Here is a 24,017-nt window from a genome sequence, read left to right as displayed (position 1 = left end):
TGCTCCAAAGAGTTCTGTCAGGTCTGAGTGTGAGCTATGAAGGGAGTACAAGCTGAGCTGCTACCCTTACGTCTGTCTTTAACCCACTACAGCAGAGTCTGCATTCAGATGCTAATTTACACCCCTCAAGGGTATTTTGTAACCAGGTCAGCCTTGCTAGGAATATTTATAAAGGTCTGATGCTCATAAAGTTGGTTGTTTGCTCTCTAGGGAGCATCAGAGGTAGACCCTCTTTATGCTTAGTCCATCACTTCCTACTAAAGTGTGGATTTGAAACATGCATATTTGGTGTATCCATAGGATATTACACAATTCCATCCAGTTGATGATTTTGACTAAAGTAGTATGGGGGAGACATGGACAAATTATATATTTTAAATTAAACACCTAAAAAGTAAGCTATCATAGCTAGCAGTTACTAGATAGTAATCATACTTGTAAGTTCCTTCTTGTTAAAAGGTTTCCTAAGGTAGTATAATTTTCTATAGTAATTGAATAATATCAGGTTAAGAAAACAGGATCCAACTTTTTTAGGCAGCATTGTGTTGTGTGCGTCATCATGTAGGAAGAAAGTGTAGGACTTCACAACATAGATAGCTTTGTAAAATAATTCAGGTGCTGTAAGAAACCAACATTGAGATAGTTTTTCTCAATGCTCTGTTGTTCTCTTTATCCTGCAAATAATTGTTGTTGCTACTATAAGTTGAAGAAAAGTTACTTTGGTATAGTTTTGGCCAAGTAATATTAGTTGAGAAAACTAGGCAGCAGGCATCAAGAGTTCTTCTAGGACAGATTGATAAGATAGATTATAGGTAACATTTAACTTGCACTGTATCTTATTCATAAGGAAACATTTACAGAGGTATTAGGAGAAAACTAGTCAAGAACAGCCTATGTGCCTTTTGATCTGGATCTATCTATATAGCTGTGGTGAAATAATTAAATATTTAACCTGGATCTAAATCTAAGAACGTTTTATATCAATGTCATAAACTGAAAAAAATAAAATCCTGAAAGATGGAAAAAAACACTTTTTATACTTGCGGCTGGTGCTGTTAGGCTGCATACAGTTTATCAAGCTGCGCACCAGACACGTATTAAACAAGCGTATTTGAACTGCGCAGCGATCTCACTGTACACTCAACTTCATAACTGTGCTCTGAAGTTAGTGGTACAAATACACTACAAGCAGGTCTTCCTGGCACTGTGTGCTGGCCCTAAATTGTTTTGTGATATGCAGTAGTTCACCCTTCTAGGTTACTTAAACCTTGGATATGAAGATTCTCAGTCAGCTAGGTCTTGGTCAAGCTTGAAATGGTTAATCTCAGTGGTTCCCACTACTAGTTAGAACTGAAGAAAATTCTTGGATGAGAGGCGAACTGTCTTTGAAAAAACTTCACATCCCTTTGTCTAGACGTAACCTTTTCAAGCTTAACCCCTGGACAAAACTCAGCTCCCAGATTTATTAATTACAGAAGTTAAACTTAACATTATGGGAATCCATTTACTTTATAGTGGTACTGCCAGTTGGTGTCACCGGTGTTAGTTTAACAACCATGAACCCTTTAGTCCCAGGCTGTGTTGATCTGTCCCAAAAACTTCCACTGCAATACATTGAAGCTTGTTGTTTTACCATCACTGCAAAAATTTAAACAATAAAGGAATGTTTGCAAGGTACTGTACATTTGGAATTCTTAGGCCTTATGTACCTTTGATTTTAAATTGAGAAACTAAGGGTAAAATAGCTTCAGTTTTTTGTTGTGACTTTCATTGAACATGTCCTTTTTTTTTTTTGGTTATGCCCTGTAATTTTGAAGCTGCTTGGGAATACCTCTGTGCCTGTAAGCGCTGAAAGTGTTGGACTGGGAGTGTGGCATACCTTGTCAAAGAAATGACAACCGAAAAACTGTAAAACAAACAAAAGTGTCATGAAAAACACTTGTCACATTCATATTACAAATAAGGTGCAGAGACACAGGTTTTCCCCTCCTAAATACATGTGTGTTTGTATCTATACGTAAAAGGTTTGTGTGTCCATTCTCCTGGTCGTGTTGAGGTGCATTGGTCAGTGCTGCTAATACTAACGGCCAGGTGAAGCTTTCCTGTTCCACTGATTTGTGATCTGTGTGCTGTGTGTTCACGTGTATCAGCAGTGACACAGAGGATTTACCACTACTGGTGTCACCTCAACAACACACACAAACACAAGCAAACCTTCACAAATGCACCTCTACACACACCAAGAGTTTCTATCAATCAATTACAGTTTTGTTCCACTGATTTAAGGCACCTGTGAAATGAGGTTTATATCCTCAGCCTATAGGCTATCTTTGTAACCTGGCTTTATCTGCTGCTGTTCCAGACTTAGTGGGAAAGAAATGCCTCTATCTTGTAAGGCTGTGCTGAAAGGGTCCTAGTTGATTACTTTCCGTAGTACGACTGGCAGCCTCCTCTTGAGATGCAGTTCCTGAGCTTACCTTCAGATTTGATGTCACAAGGAATATTCAAAAATACTTTATTAATCCCAAAGGAAAATTAAAAATGCAATGTGCTTGGATAAAAAAAAAAGAAATAAATCTCTATTAAACTCAACCTTTTAATTTGTATCTATAATCTAGATACTTTGAGACATTTATTGCAATTTGTGCATCATAGCGCTTCCATTTGGGTTCTCTCATAGTAAAAAGATATATATAGACATACTATCACTTCTCTCTCAATAACTTTGCAGGTTCAATATTATTATCACATAAAGATTTATTGATTATAAAGAATAATATAACAGATAAAGCACAATGGAAATACAGAAAAAACTACAGGGACTTTTGCTGTTGTTTATAAAGCAAGTAATGACAAAGATTATCCTGCTGGGCTATTTAATCGGAATCCTTATTTGATCTTTCTCTGGTGAGCAGCTGTGGTCTCTTAGCAACACATTATATCCTGATTATACAGACTTATGTCACACATGGATAAAGATACAGAAGATCGGGTTAGATGCAGACATTTGACTTGTTGCGGCAGCCCATGAAAAGGAAAATCCAAAAGATTATGACAAAAACAGGTAACCCAGGACAGCAATTTCATATTTTCTTTCTTATGCTTTTAACTCAACCATAAAAACTTTATAATAAGTCAAGAAATTATACCAGCATTATGCCCAATATATTAGTGTGGGCTTTGCTAATTATGTAAATAATTAGGCTAGTTAGATGTTTGTTCCAAAAAACCACCCTGAACCTTATGGACTCCACTTGGCCCGTGAATGGATGCAGTGGTAAGTAGTTTCAAGATGTGCCAGAGCAGCCATTATCTTAGTCTTTGAGTCCTGTAACGTTACTAAACTTGTTTGTGGAGATAATAACATGCTACATTCGATAGAAATCCAAAAGGCACAGGTTTTCTTGTCAACACTTTAAACTCATTGTTTGGCTCCTTAAACACCTCCTGACACCAGCTTTGCTTTGTTATAGGGACCATCTCGCTACAACAGGCCTGAGGCAATACAGTTTACATGGCAGCATGTATATTCACAAGACAAATTATTAAAGTTAATGGGATGTTTTAAAGTAACATTCAAGTGAATGGTTGAGCAGAAAGTTTATCAGAAGAACATTGCTTTTAAAAGCTACTGTACAGTAGTTTTCTTCCCTTTGTGTACCCATGCTATATGCTCTCTAGGTAAATAATGCATAATTCAGTTCAATTCAGTTTATTTCTATAGCGCCAATTCACAACACATGTCATCTCAAGACACTTTACAGTTCACCAGATCATACAGTCAAATTGATTCAAAGTTTTCTATCTAAGGAAAACCAATTGATTGCATTGACTCATTAACTCGAATGCAATCCCTCACACTAAGCATGCTTGTAGCGACAGTGGAGAGGAAAAACTCCCTTTTAACAGGAAGAAACCTCCAGCAGAACCAGACTGAGTGTGAGCGGCCATCTGCCGAGGCTGACTGGGGTTCAAGGAGACAGAAGCAGAGATACAAAGGCAGCTGTCAACCAGCTCCACAGGCGATCCATTCCAGGATACACACAGCCACGCAGACGAGCTCCGAGCCAGCTCCCATGTCAGAGGATGAAAGAGAGCACATCCAGCCAGTCCATCCATAAGCAACTGGATATCTGTGTGACATGCGCAAACAGTGATAATTTTGTACACTCATACCTTTCTCTCAGAAGCTGCCTTCAATACCAATAATATGGATTGAATAACGATGACCTAGTCATCAGTTCAACACTGTTCTAATTTTTGTACACTGTACAGCAGAAACACCCTGAAAGAACTTCAGTTTAGGCAATGCTTTGACCTAGTCATCAAACTACTACCATTTGGTGTGAGCCAAATATGCTCCAGTTTTTATGTTTGCTCATTTTTTCCTGATTTTAACACAGCGACTTTTAGCCCCTTACATGTACAGTAGACCTACTTAAATTAATGTTATATAGTAAAAATACTAGCCAGTGATCTATCACTAGTGTTTTTTGACTGAAAGATGTAATCTTTTACACCTTGGAAGTAGGGGATGTTGTGCTGACAAATATTGAATCCTGCAAGTCTTCATTTTTTCCCCTCGAAATCCCAGTTTTACAAAATCCCTCTGTTCATTTTAAAGTATTCTTCTTTTTAAAGCTAATTTCCCAAAGGCATTTTTTCACTCTGTCTCTATTTCTGCAGAAGTTGTTTCAGAAATAAAACAGTTTCATGTAACAGGGAAAGTGGATTGTATAAGTGCCTATATTTCATGGTTAATCCATCCTAACACTTCCTCCTCTTGTCGTGTTTTTTCCTCTTTAGACACCAGTGCTTTGGATACTCAGGTTTTACTGTTTTCTTTTTTTATACTGCTATTTGGAGACTTGAAATTCCCTTGCATGCGCATGTAACTGGGTGTCATGTACTGTATGTGGTGCGAAACCTTTGTGTCCTAGTAGTTATGTAAGTGTGTAAAACTGTTACTGTTAGTGTTTCTTTTTTTTAAATCTGGGATGTTGAAATTTGTGCTTATTGAAAATAATGCAGCATGTGCCAGTTTTTAGTTTTTGTGAGCTAATTATATCTCTATTCAGCATTTTATTAAGTATGTGTTTTAGAATGGGCTTTTGGCCAGTGAGGAGGTGTTACACAACAGGCAAATCTTGCCTCAAGCATATAGAGCAGGAAAAGTCTCAGTCTTGAGACTACAAATTACACTCTTTGAAATAATTTGAACTTTGCCTGTGGTGATTCCCTCCTTTCTCCCTGATCTGCCCTTACGCCTCTCTAGTCATTTACCCAGTCCTGAAATGACAGGCAGTTTCCCAATTTTTGTTAAAATATACATTTTATGTTTTCCTTTTGCTGCTGTTTTGTTTTGTGTTTTATCTCATGTGGTCTCCTTCTTTTTCTAGTCTTACACTATGTTTCTTATTTCTGCAGCCTCGCAGTATTTTGGATCCCAAATTCCTTGGGTTGCAGACTGGAGGGTAAGTTGTGGCTTAAATCATGATCTGAGTAGTTAACTATTACACAAATGGGACTTTTTATCATTATGCACCCTTATGCACATCACTAAAATGTTGAAAGTGAAGAGTTATTCTAACTGAGGGATAATGTGACCCGGTTTTTGTTGCACATTAGAAAGTAAAATCCCAGATATAAATGCCTTCACAATGTGGAAACGTGCAAAGGTTTTTAACCACAGTTTGCTTATGATTACCCTAAAGTTATTTTTACCCTCATTATTTCCTAAAGTGAAAAAAATCTAGGTGTGATTATGATACTTTAAAAAAATAAACATTTATTTCTCCCTTTATTTTATTATTTTATAATCACATTGTTTTGGTTTTCTTGAGGTTTGGCAACACAAACTGGTGAATTAGAAGGAAAAAAAATGGTAATATCTCTGGTAAAATAGATTAGTGATTTATTATAAGATTAAGGGAGCTGATATTTAGAAATATGAACTGGCCACTTTTCTATTGATTGGATCTCATGGTGACTGGAAGGTCAAAAGCAGAGAGCCTTGTTTTAAGCTAAAAGTTCACGTTTGATTATAAAACCATTTTAACCATTTAAATGAATTAGCAAATGGAACAAAACTTTAAACACTTCCTTGTGTTAGATTTCATAAAGGTGAGGTCATTTACATTTTTGGATAAAAGTAGCCTAGTAAACTAGCCCCGCCCGCCAGCGGCCAAAATCATTTTTGCCTGCGAGTGGTCTAGCCTCGATCAATGCCCCAGGCCCTAGTACTGGCGGACCAATCAAAACGCAGAGATGTGTTTTTAATCTTTGGATGCAAAGCAGGTGGGGTATTGAGGGTGTGACGACAAACCTGCATGACGCTGGAGAAAGCACAACAAGGAAGATGGCAACAACTATTGAACAGTTCTTCTTTGACTCAGTTTTGGAAGGATTAGACTTGGGGTTTTCGTTGAAAAGTGAGCAGGAAGAGGCTCTACACTCATTCAATTTTAAGAAGGACGTATTCGCCGTTTTACCAACAGGCTGTCTGTTTACACTCCCCCACCAGCTTTCTGTCGTGCTTACTGCGTCACAGTCAGTTGCACTCATTGGTCAGAGCCTTGGCCAATAGGCACAGACATGGTTTGACAGACAGTGGGTTGTTCTCATCAACAATCTTCCAATGTCTCATTTATCGGGGCCAGACTAAATTACACATTTAATATCACATTTAGTCTGGTTTATCAGGCTATGATAAAAGGGGATAGTCTTTTGAATTCTTCCTTATCTGTTGAATTCATAAAAACAACATTTATTGATCAACCCATTGAATCTTTCCTTATTGGGTGTTACAGTCAAATTCCTAAAGGGAAAGCAGAACCAGTGTCAAATAAGTAAATTGAAATGCATTTATCTTCTCAAATGTATTATTTCCAATAATAGTTTATATATATATATATATATATATATATATATATATATATATATATATATATATATATATATATATATATATATATATATATATATATATATATATATATATTCAAACTTGGCAGCCAACCAAATATTACTATTTAGATACTGAACATAATTTTATTGTGATGACTGTTACACAATGTATTGTGCAGCCCTGTAAAAATTCAAAGAGAAGACCATGGGAAATGCATTATTCAGTTTATGCCAAGTTTCTCTAGATCATCTGTAACCATCTTTTTTTAAAAGTACTGTTTTGTCTTCCAAACTCTTATCTTTTTTGTTTTGAAATACAGACAGTAAGCTGAACCAGCTGAAATAAGAACCAAGTGCTTTATTTCATAAATTGAGATTATTTTACACTGGTAACAGTCTGCAACACAATTCAGGTGGTCAAACACCCTCAAAGTTAGTGGAAGAAATTAATAAGAAATAAAAAAAATAAGATGTTAAGACAAGTTTATAAACCAGAATAACTCACACTTGTCAATCTTTCTTAGTATAATTCTGTACCTTACACGAAAAATGAAATGAAAATGGTTCCATTTTCTCCTTTTTTTCAGGCATGCAATGAAAACATGATATTCTAAGAGTGGATGAAAGATTTCTCCTTTATATGCAGAAACTGAACCTAAAAAGTGCGTCATCAAATGTCAAAAGAAAAATGTTTACAAGAAGAAATTAGCTCATTACGCCTAGCTAAATTCAAATGGCCCAGACTTAGCGGAAAGCATATTAAGACACATCTGGGGTCAGATAATACAAAGTCTTTGCAATACGTAATAAAATGATGCTTTTTTGTTGATTAGAAATACGGTGAAGTTAAAAAAAATATATATCATGTTATCTTTGAAAACGTAAGTAATCTGTCAATACTGAATAGTGTTCTTTTGTATGCTTGTCAAAGTCTAAGATGGCCTGAATATCAAGAAACAAAGAAAAAATTTTTTTTCATAAATCTCAGTGTTTTAAGAAATTGAGCTCCTTTCTTAGTGCAAATCTCTTAAACAAAGGCCAACATTATTGTTGTTAGCAGCTAATGGTTAACTCTGTTGCCAGTAAGTTTACATGTTATGTCTATGTTGTTTCTACCTCTACAATTATTTATTCCCAGTTTTACAAATGCAACCAAACAAACGATTTAAAGTTTGGTTTCGTTTTGTTCAATACTTCAGTTGTCACATCGTCTTCTTCAATAAAATAATACAACAGATTTTAGGAGAATGACCCTAAAATGACCTTCTTTTACACTCAAATAGGAGTCTCAAACATGAATTAGCTCTCTCACTTCACTGGATGATGTTTTACACAGAAAGATTCAGAACAGGGCTTAGAGGACAAGCCTTTAGTTTTGCAAGAAATGTCGTTGCATTTCTATGTTGCAAGATGGCAGGAGATCTTATTATACCCCTGCTAAGCAGCTATATGCTGCTTGGATTGCTTAGATTGGAAGAGTAGAACCCAGAGCAAGGCCCGCTCAGTGTGTCACGATAAAGGCTGACAGAAAAGCTTTAGGAGCTTTATCTGTATGGAGGCATTGGGGCCTCGATGTCATGTTGAGGTCATTAAAGAGGCTTTGAGTGACAGTTAAGGTGATGCCAGTAAAGTAAGTCTGTGAAAGAAGAACTGAGCAGGGGACAAAAACCACACTTAAAAGACAGAGAGGAGGGAATTAAATTTGTATTTTGAGGCTACACTGAATCCTCACTGTAAATGTTCATCATATTGTATGGTATGAGGTTTGCACAATGCAAAGAAAGGCGGATATGGGGTACAACAGGTTCAGAAGAAGGCATGATCCATGGTTCTTATTGGCTGTATAAATCAAGCTCCCTCTCCATAGTAGTATTGTTCGCTCAGCAAGGCATTATTATGATATTAATACCCCTTAAATCTGTCCACTTTCACAGGGCTGGCAGTATTCTTTATGGTATTGACAGCATGCCAGATCTACGCCGCAAAAGGACAGTGCCTCTTGTCCGAGACCTGGTGAGTCATCTGCCTCAACAACGTTACATGTGATTTATGTCAAATCTATCAGTGTGACCCTATGTTTTACCACAGTGGTGAAACGCTGTAGTGTGTAAGTGTTGGTTTCTGCTGAGCACAATAATGTCTTTACTGACACCTTGATGGAATGCCAGTCTGCTTTAATATGACAAAGTTAGTTTGCAACAACTATATAAGACAGTATATTAAGCGACTGAAAAATGCACTCCTACAGACATGCACATACATACATGTATATAGAACAAAGTAGTTTTCATAATGCAAATGTGTGATTATTCAATGCTTTAAATTATCCTACTATTTCTAATCTTTAGATATTAACTAATTTATTTTAAAGTATAGCTTTAAATGCATAAACCTCACCATATGCAAATTACATGAATTGATTTTAAATAAACTTCTTTTTGAGAGGCTGAGTTCAAGTGTACTAGCCAGGCCAAATTATTGCCACACTTTTAGAAACAGAAAATTACTTCGGCAGCACCTATCTAAAAACATTAAGCAGGCTATAAGATTTTCCAAGAGAAATATCATGTTGCAGCATAAAGAAGAAGAGATGTAAATATGATAAATAATACAGTAGTGGTCAGACCTTGTAATTCAGTGAAAAGGTGGAGTCAGAATATAAAAATATGCACGCCCATTAGAAGTCCAGTGGCTGGAAGTTGGAGGGGATTTTGCTGATATTTGGCTGCCATTCGTCTGGCTTTTGACTAGAAAGGGCCATTTTGAGTGGCTGCTACTGTACCATGCATTTGGGTTCAGCAGTGAAGCATAGTGAGAGCAAATGTCATCTAAACATTATTTTTGTGAGGCTAAGCTCTGGTATAGTTTTCTAAAACAAGACTATGATCTGGAGTCCCCTAAGAAGTTCATCTTTAAACAACAAAGAGTGAAAAACTATGAGAAGAAACTGAAATCAAATTATGTGGCATGACTGTTCAGGCTGTTCAACCTTCCTATGGTGTATTGCTGAACAGAACTATTTTTACAAAACAATTGTGGGCCAAATTTAATCCACAGTGACTTAGAAGACTCATTGCTAATGATCACAAATGCTTACTGGCACATGTTGCCGTTAAGCCTGGTAGTCCCAGTCATTAAGTTTAGGGAGCAATTACGTTTTTGCATATGGCTTGAATAGCTTCCCCTGCTATATATAAATGAGCTCATTATAAAAAAAGAAATAACTGTTTGAGAGCAAACAAAAACAATCAAAAGAAATGGATCACTTTCTAAAGTTCTGAATATAAACTAATATAAATTAAATAATGTACAATGTTAACCATACAAAATGTCAGGTGAAGATTAAAGTGGTTCTGTTTAAACAGAGACTATATGCTCCATAGGTGTAGGAATTTGAAGTAAAACCTAAGCTGTGTGACTGTTGCTTGATTAATTAGCCCATAATGAGTATTTAAGATGTTTCATCAAAGTGATGCTCCACCATTTGTTTTTATTGCAACATTATGTGTCATAAAATATCCCACAGAGAAGCTTGTTGGAGATGCCCATTTTAGCACTATGCCACATGGTTACTCTTTCCAAGAGACAACATACTGTCATGATGCCAGTTAGGTTCATATCTGTTCTGTCTGTAACTGTTTGTACATGCCACAAAATGTGTTTGTCTTACACTTGTCTGTTTCTCATCTTGTGTGTTTTTAGGAAAAACAAACAATATTTAGACTTTTTGATTAGATCTGCTTGACAATCTTTTCTAGTTTCACTTGAAATTATAGAAAATGCATTTTTATGCAGATGATAATGCAGCTTGATGTCAAACACATGAATGCTGTTGAATGCTTATACCACAGTGAACAACATGAGTTGATGCTGTATTTGTTCATATCTCTCATTAAATTTAATAACCAACAATGTCTTGGTAAGTATGGGTTGCCGTTTTTTTCAAAGTATTATTATTTTTTTATTTTATTTTTTTCTTGGATTACGTGTATATTTGCCATTTCCTACATCAACCCATAAAAGCTATGGGTGATATTTTTCAGTGAGTTGTCAGATTTCAGCCTTGGTGATTCTCACCAGCTGTTTTCTTTTGCTGCTCTGCAGGTGTTTGGGGCGGGCGGGGGGGTAGGATGGGATATTTCTCTTGAAATGTTGACAACTCAACCCAAAAATATATGCGAGAGACTTCATTGACTTCTGATTTAACTGTGTGAGGCTTTTAAATCATGTAAAAGTGACACTGAGCAAGCCTTTTACACGTGTGATGAAGTCAGTAGTCAGCAAACGAACTGGTCCCCCTTTCATGCCTCTCCTTTGTCAATGTCCCCCATTTGCTGTGTGATTGCTTCAGGGCAGAAACAGCGTTTTTGATTGGAATGGTCAGCAGGGATTTCCCGATTTTATGGTGGGATGGAAATTTACTACCAAACAACATAAAAAAAAATCAAACAGTTATTCATCCATTTTCAAACCACTGAGAGATTACCTCTGGATGCACATGTCTTATTGTGTTGCCTGCAGCAACCTCAGCAGTGCTGGTGCATGTTGATACACTTACATCAACACTCACAGTTCATGTAGAGGTCACAATCCCTCCTACATTTTCCATGGCTACCATGGATCTTTACCATAGCTGGGGTTTGTAGACGAGAGGGTCGTGGTAAAGACTAATCCAGTACCGTAAGCTGTCCATGTCTGCATTCCTCTGTTATATAATTTCCCTCAGTCTGGGACCTATTAATCTATGCTTACCCAAGTGCAATATAATATAATAATAAATTAACATATGTGTATCAGTCTGTGTGTGTGTGTCTGATCTATGTATATTCTGTTTGGGCGTGTACAGGTACACGTTAGAGTAAGTTTTTAACTGTTTGGGTAGAAGAGTGTGTATATAAATGTCCCATTGCTGTAAGAAAGTTTTAACCAAATTATGAATTTCTTCTGTTTTTGCTTTTATCTTGCACTTTAATTTCTCAATTGATCAGTTAAATTCTATTGTCACACAAAGATAATCAAACTTGGGTAGCATTTTTTCTTGATCCATACAAAATGATGTTTTCAAATGAGGATTTCATATAGATGAGAAGAAAGTTATCCAAGACAACCAATGCCTAGAAGTAAGCGGTCACTGAATGGGGCTTCGTCCAACAACATAAAGTAGGCTGAAGATCTCAAACAGCAACATGATCTTCTAATGGGGCTAATGATCAGAAATGTCCGAAATGTTGTTTATATTTGGAGAAAATATGGAGCATAGAGCAACTTTTTAAGTAGTGGTGTTCTTGGAAAATGTATAAATATCAGTGATTGATAGATACAAGAGATCGCAAATCACTGCAGACTTCATTTGCATAGTTTAAAATTGATATTGGTAAATTAGCATGAAAAGATGATCCCCCTCAAAAACAAAATAAACAAAAATAAAATTAAACAACAAATCACTGCAAAATGTAAAAAAAATGTCTTAAAGTAAGAGTATTTACCAATGGAAGATTATTTGGATTATTTGCCAAAGGAATAAATATTTTCACCCTTAAAATAAGATAATTAGATAATATGCACTTAAATAAGACAATGCAATCGTTTTTTTTTACGTAAATTGCCTTGCTTCATTAGCAAAGTTTCTCACTTACCTCTCCAATTCAAGAAAAATGCACTTATTTTAAGAAGAAATTATTTATTTAGATTTACATTTTTTGTAGTGCTTCTTAAATTTTTCATAATATGATTGCAGATACCTTTGGAAAAAACCTCAGTGTAAACTTGGCATTGATATGTCTCCCAATCAAAAAATCCTATTGGAGACTTTCTAACAGTTTTTAACATCAGTTTACAATCTCAAGTTCAGGCACTTTTGGATTATGATTTTGGAGCTGCCTATTCAATGTTCATGCTGACAAAAACCTTTCAGTTTTGCTTAATTAAAGCAATAAGCAAAGAGGAGTGGGAAGAAATTTCTTCCAATGTAAAAATGTCATTTACCAATTATTCTAAAAGCTTAGTGGAAGTTGTTGCTCTAAAAGCAATTATTACACTGTTGGTATAATTACGTTATGATCATTATCATATAATTACATTTGCTTTAAAAACTGTGATTTATTTTTGAATGATTATCTTTGTTTGATGATAAAAACATTGAAGAAACATGCAATAAAAGTTTAAAACACTGAAGTGGGACAGAAAAACAAAACCAGAGGAAAATCTGTTGAAGGGCGAGTCCTTTTTTCACAGCACTGTGTGTGTGTCTATTGAAAGTATGTTTGTGTGTACAGCTGGCTTCAACCATACATAAATGTGTGCATCTTGTGGGTCTCTGTTTGTGTCAAACTAATGCACAGAGCAGACAGCAGAAAATATTATCGAAGCTTCATCCAACAGACAAATGAATAGAAATGCCAAGCATGACTGCAGCACAGTTATGTCCACTGCATGAGGGGACAAACAATAATGCAAAAGCTGGATAATTTCACTTTATGGATAGCCAAATTGTCCTAGAGAGCTCTATACCCCAACCAGCAGTCCTGCATGGCAGTTAAGACACGTTTGTGCTTAATAATAATGGGCTAAAAGTAATTTCTGTCAGCTGTTTGTGCTTTCATTCATTTCTTTTTGTATACCTTGTCTAAATAATCTCTTTCCTTGTTTTTAATTTCTGTTTATGAACACTTGGAAATCCCAGGCTTTGGTAAGAACACATGTTTTTGTTTACAGAATAATTAAATGTAAGTTTTTGGTAGTTTTCTGTGGCTTAAATCATTTTTATATAGTTTTATTTTTTTTAAATCAAACTTTAAAAATCAATAACAAGTCAATTTATATCAAACCATGTCAACAGTGGCCCCTGATATTTTTCTCTTTGTTTTCGCTCCCTATTTAGACCCTCACTGCTCGAAAGGCAGGCATCTCGTTTGCTCTGGTGAACAGATCAACACTGAACAACGAGGAACTGGTGAGTATATGGAAACCACTATTTTATTTAATCTACCGTGTTGCTGAAGAGTTGATACACCATAAGCAGGTCCTTAGTTTAACACAGGGCAAACAAAGGGCATGGTGAGAGTTGCCATTTAGGCCCAATAGCAGTTTTGGTTTGGCATTGTTAGAGAAAACAGAGCATCTTCGGGCCATGCAGAACACTTTAATTGTTTTTACACAAAAACAAAACCCTCTTGCTATAGAAATAGTCCTATAGTCCCGAATTATTGGGCTACGCTTATTATACCATGATTAAGGTGCCACTAATATTGGCTAACTTTAACAGCCGCATTTTTTAATGAAATTCCTATAGACACTGGCTTAACAAAAGCAAAGATAATTACTTATCTACACACTGAACACAGTAATACCAAAACCATTAGGACAGCAAAAAAAAGGCCTGCTCTTAGAAGTGAGTTGAAACATCATACTGTGATAGATAGCTGTGCAATAGATTAATTTTACTAATTAGCTATACACATCCAAATTTCAGCGATATCATTAGAAGTGAAAGCAAATACAAGAATTAACAACCCATCAGTACAAAATGGGAAACTGTGCACAGGTTAGCAGGATTTGCTATATGTTTATAGAGTCAATGTCTCCAGATATTTAAAGCGAAGGCCTTCAGATTATATTGAAGGTATTGTTGAGGATTTTCATGACTTTTTTAAAAGACCCGCCCTCTTCACGCGCTCCAGAGTGTGCACGAGCCCATTTATCCTCGTGCATGCTCTGTTTTAAAGTTTCTGTTCTCATAGCTCATACAAGCTTACTGTGGCCAAACGACCTCCCTAACCCCTAAATTCCTTCATCAGTATATAGAGTGGGGACTTTATAGTGAACTCAGTTAACTGACCGTTCGGACAGATGATCAATACTTTTTGCCGGTTGGTCACGTAATCCCTCCTTCCCTGCACGGTGCCTGCACCGTCTTTGTTATTGTCGGTAGCGACAGCCAACAGTATGGCGTCAGTGGGCTGCTTTGACAGCATCCCATAATGCTTTGTGAGGAAAGGAATATATCTGCCTCTTCTGAGGCCTTTCTTTTCTTCTCATACTCTTCATAGACACTTTTTCTCTTACGACCCTCAGCCATTTTAAAAGAACCACAGTCAGAAATGTGAGCTTCTATGACTGTCTGAAACCGTAGCTCACCACAGATATACTCCTGAAAGTGCGCACGCGCAAAAAGATAGCTAACAAGATGAGCACATAGGACGGCCTTACGTGAACATATCACTAGAATGATTGACAAGTAGGAGGACCACTATTTTAGATGATCCACCAGAAAATAAAAGATTGTCCTCTATACCTTTAAGAAGAGAAAGTCAACTGCTTTATTGAATATTATTTGTTGCAATGCAGCTGTATTTAAACCTTGCCTCACTAAATGCAGTTCTAAGGGTTTCATATAGTGGTAAAAAGCACACAGTAGCTCCACTGAACCTTGTAGTATTGAAGGCTTGTGGTCTTGAGTAACAAATAAAATTTTCCTCACTGGGAATATGATGGGTGGTTTTGGTGTTGATGTTTTTAAGAATAATGCTACTTTCCTGACATCACTGTGGAAAGATAGGACAAATGACTGTGAAAATTCTCAATCCTCTGGGGTACAGCAAGAAAACATGTTTAAATTGGAAGCAGCCAGACTTTCTGTCAGTTTTCCTTTACAAATTTCAACACATATCCAGGAGTCTCCATCAGTTCTATTGGCACACACCAGAGCAACCTGCAGTTGGGGCACTGATAATTTTCCTCCTATAAGCACATTTTAAGTCAGATGCAAGATGCAATGCAGGATAAAGTTCAGTTGAGAATTCTCCTTCAGCATCAATATAAGACCTCAAAAATGCTTCGCATGAATGGTAAAATATTATTTTAAAAGCTAAAGCTTGGGGTGAGCTTTTTCAGAAAAGCCAAAGCTGTTAGAGATTAAAATATACCGTTTATATTATTTTATTTAAATGCCAATCTCCTTAGAATGGATGTCATTAAAGTCAATTGGTGTGTAAAAGCTAGTGTCCCAATTACTTAGGCAATAATTCTGTCCTTTTTCTTAATCTTGATTCTAGATAAATGCTGCAGTTTATTAAATTGGCCCCCGTGCTCTTAACAGTTTGGCTGAATTCAGAAATTAATCTGTGACATTTTATTTACACAATGGTCTGTCGTCTTGACAAAAACTGTGCAGTGCGGGTGACTGAGCAATGGAGAAAGGGCAGAATGTCTCAGCCGATGGTGTGAGACACTTTTGTGTTGACCTCTAAAGCTATCTCAGCATTAATTGATTGCAATTCTTCCCTCCCTGAGGGGAGATGGCGTAACAGGAGGCAAACAGTGAGAGAGGAAGCGGCATTTCAGTAGGAAAAAGAAGCATACAATTTCATAACCGCTGATATGCAGCAAGCAGCTGGTTAAGCCTGCAAGATTACTGGATTTAAATGAGCTCTGTACATACTGCACACTTTTCATCTCTTCATGAGATCTCAATGTGTCCTTTAGTTTGTGTAAACTGAATCGCATCTGTGTATGCTTAAATCACACTTGATCTAATATTTATAGGCTAAACTTCAGGAATTGTGCCATCTATACCACAGTGCTTACTTGTTTGGTAATATTGTAAATGTACAAAAAGGCTGATAAAGCAAAAACAATGTGCATTAGGTAGGCTCTCATCTGATGTTTGAAAAGGCTGCCCATTGGTCATTTTTGGTGTCTGTGCTGTACCAAGAGGCTAACATCTAGGGATTCTGATTTAGAGCATTGAGAGGAAGTGGTTTTATAATTGGTTGAGGCAAACGGGCTTCCGAGAAAAGCTTTAGATTGTGTGCTCTTGGTAAGTAGGACAAGCAGATGTCAGAGTTTTATCAGTTGCATTAAGTCCAGCAGAATGTTTCTCAGTGAGAGCTGGGAGAATGCACTGAAACCATGCTGTTTAATTGTAAAGGAGTAAGGGGAGGCGACGAGTATGAAAAAACAAACAAAGAGTATTGAGAAAAATACAAAAAATAGGAGAGAATGAAAGAAGGCAGAGCAGAACATTATTTATCATCATCACCCCCTGGCTATTGTGCCTCTGCACAGGCAGCCATGTTGAACAAACAGCCGTCCTTGGAGTAATGTTTGAATCTTTTTAAAGTGCTTTATTCCTTCAACTGTTGCTTGCTTTGGTGCTTTATCTTCAGTTTATATCAAATTGTTTGTATAGAAAATGTGATGGAAATGCCCCTTATTACTGATGTGGTGACAAATCTTCTGATGTTATGTTATTTCTTTGTCATGTTTCCGCTGCATCAGCCTTTTAGAGCAGAAAGGGAATTTGCTTGTTGGGGCCTAATAGCTGCTTGTGTGTCCACTCCATGTTATGAGCTGCATGTGTCGTGAGTACAGCAGGCTTTTAACAATGCCTGTCAACATATGGAGAGGTTGTGTTTACCTGCCCAGGCAAGGCACTGACTTTCCCAGAGCAGGAAGGAAGCTACAACCTGACAGAAGCCAACGAGTGTCTGAAAATAAGATGCGATGTGCTCCTGTAAGTCTGCTCACGTATTATCAGACATCTTGTTAGCAGCAAAATGTGCCAGGCTGAGACAAAAATGCTTGCAGTAGAAATAATATGGGTCAGGAATTTTTGACTTCACAATAAAGATCTGAAGAGTATATGATCTCCATTTTTGTAAAGCATTGACCTGATTATATGTATTTCTGAGTTCTCAGTGAAGGCTAAGCAAATGTAAGAACAGTACTTTAAAGGTGATCTTGTCAGAATTCACACTATTTGCTTCCATTAGCTACATTGTTAATCATTGGTTCATTTATCAATGAGAGTTTTAAAACACATTAGCCTAATGGTCTTGGTTAAACATACATTCATCCATCCAGCTTCTCCCGCTTATCAGTCAGGGTCCCGGTGGGGCCGGTGTATAACCCTGGCAGTCTGTCGATGAAAGGCTGGGTCCACCCTGGCTAGGTCGCCAGTCTGTCGCAGCACAATGCAGAGACGTACAACCATCCCACAGACACACACCTAATGAAAATTTAGAGACGCCAATTAAAAGGCATATTTTTGGACTGTGGAAGAAACCCGGAGTACCCTGTGAGAACCCACACATGCACAGGGAAACATGCAGACTTTATGCAGAAAAACCCCACGCCAGAAATGAGATCTTCTTGCTGCAGGGCGACAGTTCTTCAAACTGTTCCACTGAACAGCCGTGGTTAAACATGTTAAAGAGAAAAGCATAATAGAAAATAGAAAAGGGCTTGTGAACTTTCCTTGTAAATTGCTACATGAAATAAATATAAAGAGTCAATTACAACTACAACATTTCTATGATTGGAAATTGCCTGATTGGAAATCAATAATTGCAAGTTGTTTTCTCTTTCATTCGATTTTTTATGCCTCGTTTTTAAAATGTTTCCAATAAGTAGGATGGATTTCTGTTTGCAATGGATTCCAAATGTTTTTCCCTTTTACTGAGGAAAACTTTTTTGCTGATTGTCTATCATTGCTTCCATTGGCCTCTGTTTATTTTACTTCATAATGCAAGAACAAAATTGTTAACTGACATGTAATCTTTTCAAGAGACCCAGATGTGGTCTCTAGCTTGTGTTAACTGTCCATCTATTGGCTTTCCAAAGACATAAAAAAAAAACAATAAGTTTAAATTGAATATTTAAAGTTCCTTGAGGGTAGTTTTATTGTGAACTGTCCCTCTATAAATGAAGATAATTAAATTAAGTGTTTTAAAAATGAACCATCCAGACTGAGTTTTTGCTTTTTTGGATAAGAAGTGATAAAACCTGGTTTCCCTTACATCTATAAACAATGTTGTTGTCTTTTCACAGTTAACACAAAACAGAACGATGAAGATTACAATATATAACAATATATATATTTCTAGCTTTCTGTATTGATATCAACTAGGTTAGCTTGGCTAGGATAACTAACACCCTAATCTGTAAGTGTAAAGTTGGGCAATTGAAATCATTAGCCTAATATCTGTTAACCTCTCATAAGAGACCTCTTCGCTGGTAAGTATCATTGGTACCATTAATACAAACCGAACATTCATGTTTAATGCTAATGTCTTTGTGATGTTCTTATATGCGGTTCAAGTGATGGCAAACAAAAAAGCCTTGCCATTTAACTAAGGAGAAAACTGCAAAAAAGTTAAGGCCTAATGTGGAAGACTGAAACAGAGTGAGACTAGCAGTGTCAATGAAGTGGTTGACAAGGACAATAGGTGGCGAAATTGGAAAGGAGGAGATGAGATTTTTTTTCTCTGTCTTGTTGCTCTCAGACACAAGCTGCAGCTGTCTATGTCTAGCAGTGTTTTGCACGATTCTTCAGGGTTACCTCACAGGATAACACATCAGACTGGCACATGCAAATCTCTCCCCATATCTGTTGCACAGCGGAGAAACAGAGGGAGTGAGAGAAAAAAAAAATCACACTGTGAGAGTAAAACACTATCCAGGCAGTGATCAAAGACACATTAACATAGGGCTTATGTTCACACAGTGACTATAACAGTTTGTTTTATGAAATTTAGAGTACTGCATGTTTTCCAAACTCATTTAATTTACTCATCTTCTGGACACAGTGTTGTTCAGCGTAACATTCAGGAAGAAGTACACTTCCAAATGCGGCCCCTTAGTCACACATATGTGCTTATCTTTGCTGAATCTCTCTGACATCTGCTCATCTCTTGGTTGTCGGATTAAATATGGAATCTCCCTGTCACCCCGTCTCTGTGTTTTATTAGAGATTCTTATGCATTGGACAGTCTGTTGTGTCAGCAAAGCTTTACTGTAGCCCATTTACTGTACCCACCATGTCATTTAATCATCTCTGCAAGTGTGGGTATTTCAAATTGTGCGTGAGTGTGTGTAGGGAGCAGAAGACAGAGGTCTGGGTGAGCACACAAGGTCAGAAACAGTAAAGAAAGAGTCCCTTGCAGATGAATTTAACTTCCACAGATCTCTCACTCTCTCTCTTTTTCTTGCCTGCCCTCCCAATCTAGATAATGCCCACTTTTAAAAACCTTATTTACAACATCCATTGATTCTGCCTTCAAGGAATGGCAAGTCTGTGTCCATTTTATGGTCATTGTAGATGGCAAAAGTGCTGCAGAGAAACTTTCAATTAAAGCTCTTCTGTTATGCAGCAATTAGTCTGGACATGTCTCTTGTGGACTTTACTATTTGCTTTAGTCACTAAACCACTCAATTGAGACAAAGCCTGCAAACAGTAGATGCTGTTAATCTGAGCTAATGTAAGGAATCGATGATGAGACACTAAGAAAGCACCATTGAAGCCCCCTGGAGGTTATGTTCGAAAAAGTTATCTGTAAGATCACTTCTTTGAAGAGAAGGTAGAGTGAAAATGCACTGGGCTATGAAACAGAATTTGCCTGACAATATTTCTTCTGTGTTTTATGTTTGGTTCTACTTTAAATATTTCATATTATCAAAGGGGTTTTATCATGAAAGATTACCTCAGTTTTTAACAGTAACGATTTCCAAAAACCAACTTGTGCAGTCGTGAAAGAGATTTCCCCCTAAAGTTTTTACCTATTTAAGCCGGGCTTACACTGTGCCCTTTCAGGGAGACTTTCCAATCGTGTAGGAATTTTCCGATCTGCCCAACTTACAGCCTGATCGTGCATCGTTTAGTGTAAACGAGGTTTGATCAGCCGCTCACGACCAGCTCCCGATCAGGAATCGTGAGGTGGGGACTGTCGTGGGGAAATCGCTCAGTGGGCATTCGCAAAAACGGATTCTTCTTCTTCCTCTCAGATGTAAACACAGAAGCATGGTGGGGGTGAAAGTGAAATAGAGCTTTTTCTGTAAAATTGACAGACCGTAGTAGCTACATTTTATCAGCCAGGTCTTTGTCCAAATACGTAATCGAATTTTCTTTTTTGCGCTTTCAGCACAAAATTGTACAAACTGCCAAGGGAGCGCAGTTCACTCTAGTGAGCTTCTTATTCATCTGATACTCATTTGGCTTCTGGTTAGACGAGTCAGATTAGCGCCATCTCACTGCAGAGCTGAGTCCGACGTGGTTTTTAGACGTATAGTGTGTGCAGGTCGATTGCATCAGGACGTCGAGTCTTAGTGTGAGAACATACATTGTGAGCTGTGAACTCAGACTGTACGACGAAACCTGTAGGTGCGTACAACAATTGGAAAAATCGCACAGTGTAAGCCCTGCTTTTGAGGCAGAAACAACTGTCTTCAAGTATGACCAACAGCTTGTATTTTTTACATCATAGTGTAAAAAAAATACCCTGCTTCTCTGAAGTTGGTGTTTCAATTCAACTACATTAAAGGGATTCCAAGCACAAATCCTCTGATTAGGCAATAACACTTTTTTTTGCTGCATAAAAAAGCAGGCCTGAGCATTACAATGGCCAGTTATCCTTTCAGTGTTTCTAGTAAAGAGTAGTAGTCATGGTTCTATCAGTTAATCCATGTTTTCTAGGTTTTAAAGTGCCAAAGTACTACCAAATCATCACTGCATCATGTCTGACCTTTTTTCTTTCTTTTCTGTGTTTTCTTCTTCTAACCTGTGTTTGCTTTACACATAGGTTTTGAGAATCTCTTTGAGTATATGTAGGATTACTGGATCATGAACCCTGGTTTTAACTGAGGAATTTAGAGGCCTACAATGTTTTAAATGATTTAAGTGATGCATTCTAGGTAGCTAAACTAAATAAGTCAAAAATAACAGAAATCTGTAAGGAGATAAATCTTCTCTCCCACACGTGTTTGATCAAGACCAAGGCCCCCCCAAAGCTCTTTGTACTACAGAAGATTCACACACTGATGGTGGCAAGCTACATTGTAGCCATAGCTGCCTTGGATAGAAATTAGGCTTTTGTACACAGGAGCCAGAAGGCCCTCCACCACAACATACAGTGAATTATTTTGTTAAAGGACATAAAGATCAAGACAGCGACGGCCGGGGTTTAAATCAAAGATTTTGAAATCTTTGGTATATGTAAAATATTTGCATTCAGGCTTAAAAGTCCCATTTACACTACCCATTTGAAACCCTGCCGAGAACGGTCCAAGCACAGTAGCCGAGATAATTATAACTTGAGTGTAAATGGAACGCAACTGAACTCGACTGTGCCAGACACAACTAATAACAAACATTGCATGAGAAGACCACATCATCTCCGATTTCCAGTCAGCTGACTCATTCCGTGGGTTTTCCGCCATGTCTGGCTTTATAGTTCATTGATCTCTTCACCTGTTCAAAACATAAACTATTTTTCTCAGCCTATTAACAATAAATGTCATCAAAAGAGCGTGGTGCGACCTGGGATGATGCCGAGACCGAGGCTCTGATTGAAATCTGGGCAGAGGACGCTATCCAGGCACAAGTTCCTGAATGTTATAGGTCCCGCTATTTTTGTTTGTGCAATTCCTGCCTTGAGAGCTGTAGTTTCGTGGACCGCCAATAGGAGGCGAGGAACTGTGCTAGCGTTATGTGTAAATGGTCGTAAGAACCAAACTCAGCATGATTAACTGATCCAAGTTTGGTCCAAGTTCGGCATGGGTCTATTTCAGATTATCACTGTAAATGGGGCATAAGGTTTAAGTTGAGGCACATGGAAAATGTATGTTTTTAAATCAGCTATTAAAATGCTTTTGTGTTTAGACTCAAGAAAAGTCAAACTAACTTTATTGTTTGAAAATCAGCCCGCTGTACTTTCCTTGTTTTCATCTTTTCTCGACCTGAGAAATACTGTAGGTTTGACACTATGCTTCAGATCTCTAAATAGTATTTTAGCTACTACTTGCTTTTATTAACTTCAGGAAGTTTTATGAAACACATTTCCCCCCCGCTCAGGGTGCCATTGGAGCTTATTGACATCATCCGAATCTCTTCTGTTTCTCCTAGATCTATTTTTTATCACTACTATCACTTTAAATTTTTTTCTGTGCTCTCTCACTTTTAGAAACTGCATGTCTTCAAGAAGACTCTCCAGGCCTTGATCTACCCAATTTCATCGACTACACCCCACAATTTCGAGGTGTGGACGGCAACTGCTCCCACCTACTGCCATGAGTGTGAAGGTCTGCTGTGGGGCATCGCCCGTCAGGGCATGCGTTGCTCAGAGTGTGGTGTTAAATGCCATGAGAAGTGCCAGGACCTGCTCAATGCAGATTGTTTACAAAGTAAGAAGTTATTTAATTTTATACTGTAACAGACCGGAGGTTAAAAAATTTAATTATTTTAAAGATTTTTTTGTTTCTCCAGATTTATTTTTAAATGTCTAACTTAGGGGTGTCAAACTGGTTCCAGAAAGGGCCATGTGGCTGCAGCTTTTCTTTCCAACCAAGCAATAGCACACCAGACTCCAGTCATCTCATCAACTGAGTGCAATCTGAAAATGATGACTTGATGAGATGACTGGAGTCTGGTGTGCTATTGCTTGGTTGGAAAGAAGACCTGCAGCCACACGGCCCTTTCTGGAACCAGTTTGACACCCCTGGTCTAACTGATATAGAAAATGATGTAACTGAGTCTTTTTACCATCTTCCAAACCAAAGTTTTGTCCTTGCCACTGACTATTTATCGCTCAGGTTTGGCATACTCCCCTGAAAAGGTTCAGATTTTGGAATTTAGAACTGGTCAATCAGTTGTTTGTGATTTATCAAGCTGCAAAAAACAGCAATAGCTGATACCTTGGTGCATCTTAAACATCTTTACATACTTCTTCTGTTATCCTTTAAACATACGCTGTTTTGGATTATGCGGAACATACATCTCATACCCTTTGCTACTTTGTGCATTTTTGTCCCAGTGTGAGCCACTCCACTCTTTACAGCATCCAGCCAGCTTTGTCTTTCAGGCACTATCTTGTTATTACAGGGTAGAACAGTACACACTATGAACAACGTGACTCTTCAGGATGGTCCCTTCAGCAATGCTCTCACGCTCTAAGTGGATTATCCTCACCCCGGCTGTTATAAAACTCTTGGTTTTATATATTTTTATACAAGTACAAAATGTTTTATGCTGTGAATTATCCTTATCTTTACTCCAATTTTCTCTTATTACCACACATCTGATATAAAATATTCTGATCAGATAATATTATTAGGCTATT

At 37.4% G+C, this 24,017-nt stretch overlaps 1 protein-coding gene across 3 annotated transcripts in view; it reads left to right on the top strand.

The window, feature by feature from the left end:
• Window positions 1-24,017, top strand: part of LOC119786455 (protein unc-13 homolog C) — a 181,604-nt gene that overhangs the window by 18,780 nt on the left and 138,807 nt on the right. For 2 of the 3 annotated variants that reach the window (XM_038289811.1, XM_038289814.1), the window contains exons 3-8: window positions 4,807-4,829; window positions 5,428-5,474; window positions 8,841-8,919; window positions 13,589-13,594; window positions 13,787-13,858; window positions 22,863-23,082. In XM_038289811.1, coding sequence (XP_038145739.1) covers window positions 4,807-4,829; window positions 5,428-5,474; window positions 8,841-8,919; window positions 13,589-13,594; window positions 13,787-13,858; window positions 22,863-23,082 — 447 coding nt within the window. The remainder of the gene's footprint in view (window positions 1-4,806; window positions 4,830-5,427; window positions 5,475-8,840; window positions 8,920-13,588; window positions 13,595-13,786; window positions 13,859-22,862; window positions 23,083-24,017) is intronic. The other variant, XM_038289813.1, reaches the window with a different exon arrangement.

This window comes from Cyprinodon tularosa, unplaced genomic scaffold, assembly GCF_016077235.1.
Source record: "Cyprinodon tularosa strain WSP-4 unplaced genomic scaffold, ASM1607723v1 ctg272, whole genome shotgun sequence".
In the NCBI taxonomy this organism is placed as follows: Eukaryota; Metazoa; Chordata; class Actinopteri; order Cyprinodontiformes; family Cyprinodontidae; genus Cyprinodon; species Cyprinodon tularosa.
The sequence above is the reverse complement of the archived record's forward strand: the minus strand, read 5'-3'. Positions and strand labels throughout refer to the sequence as shown.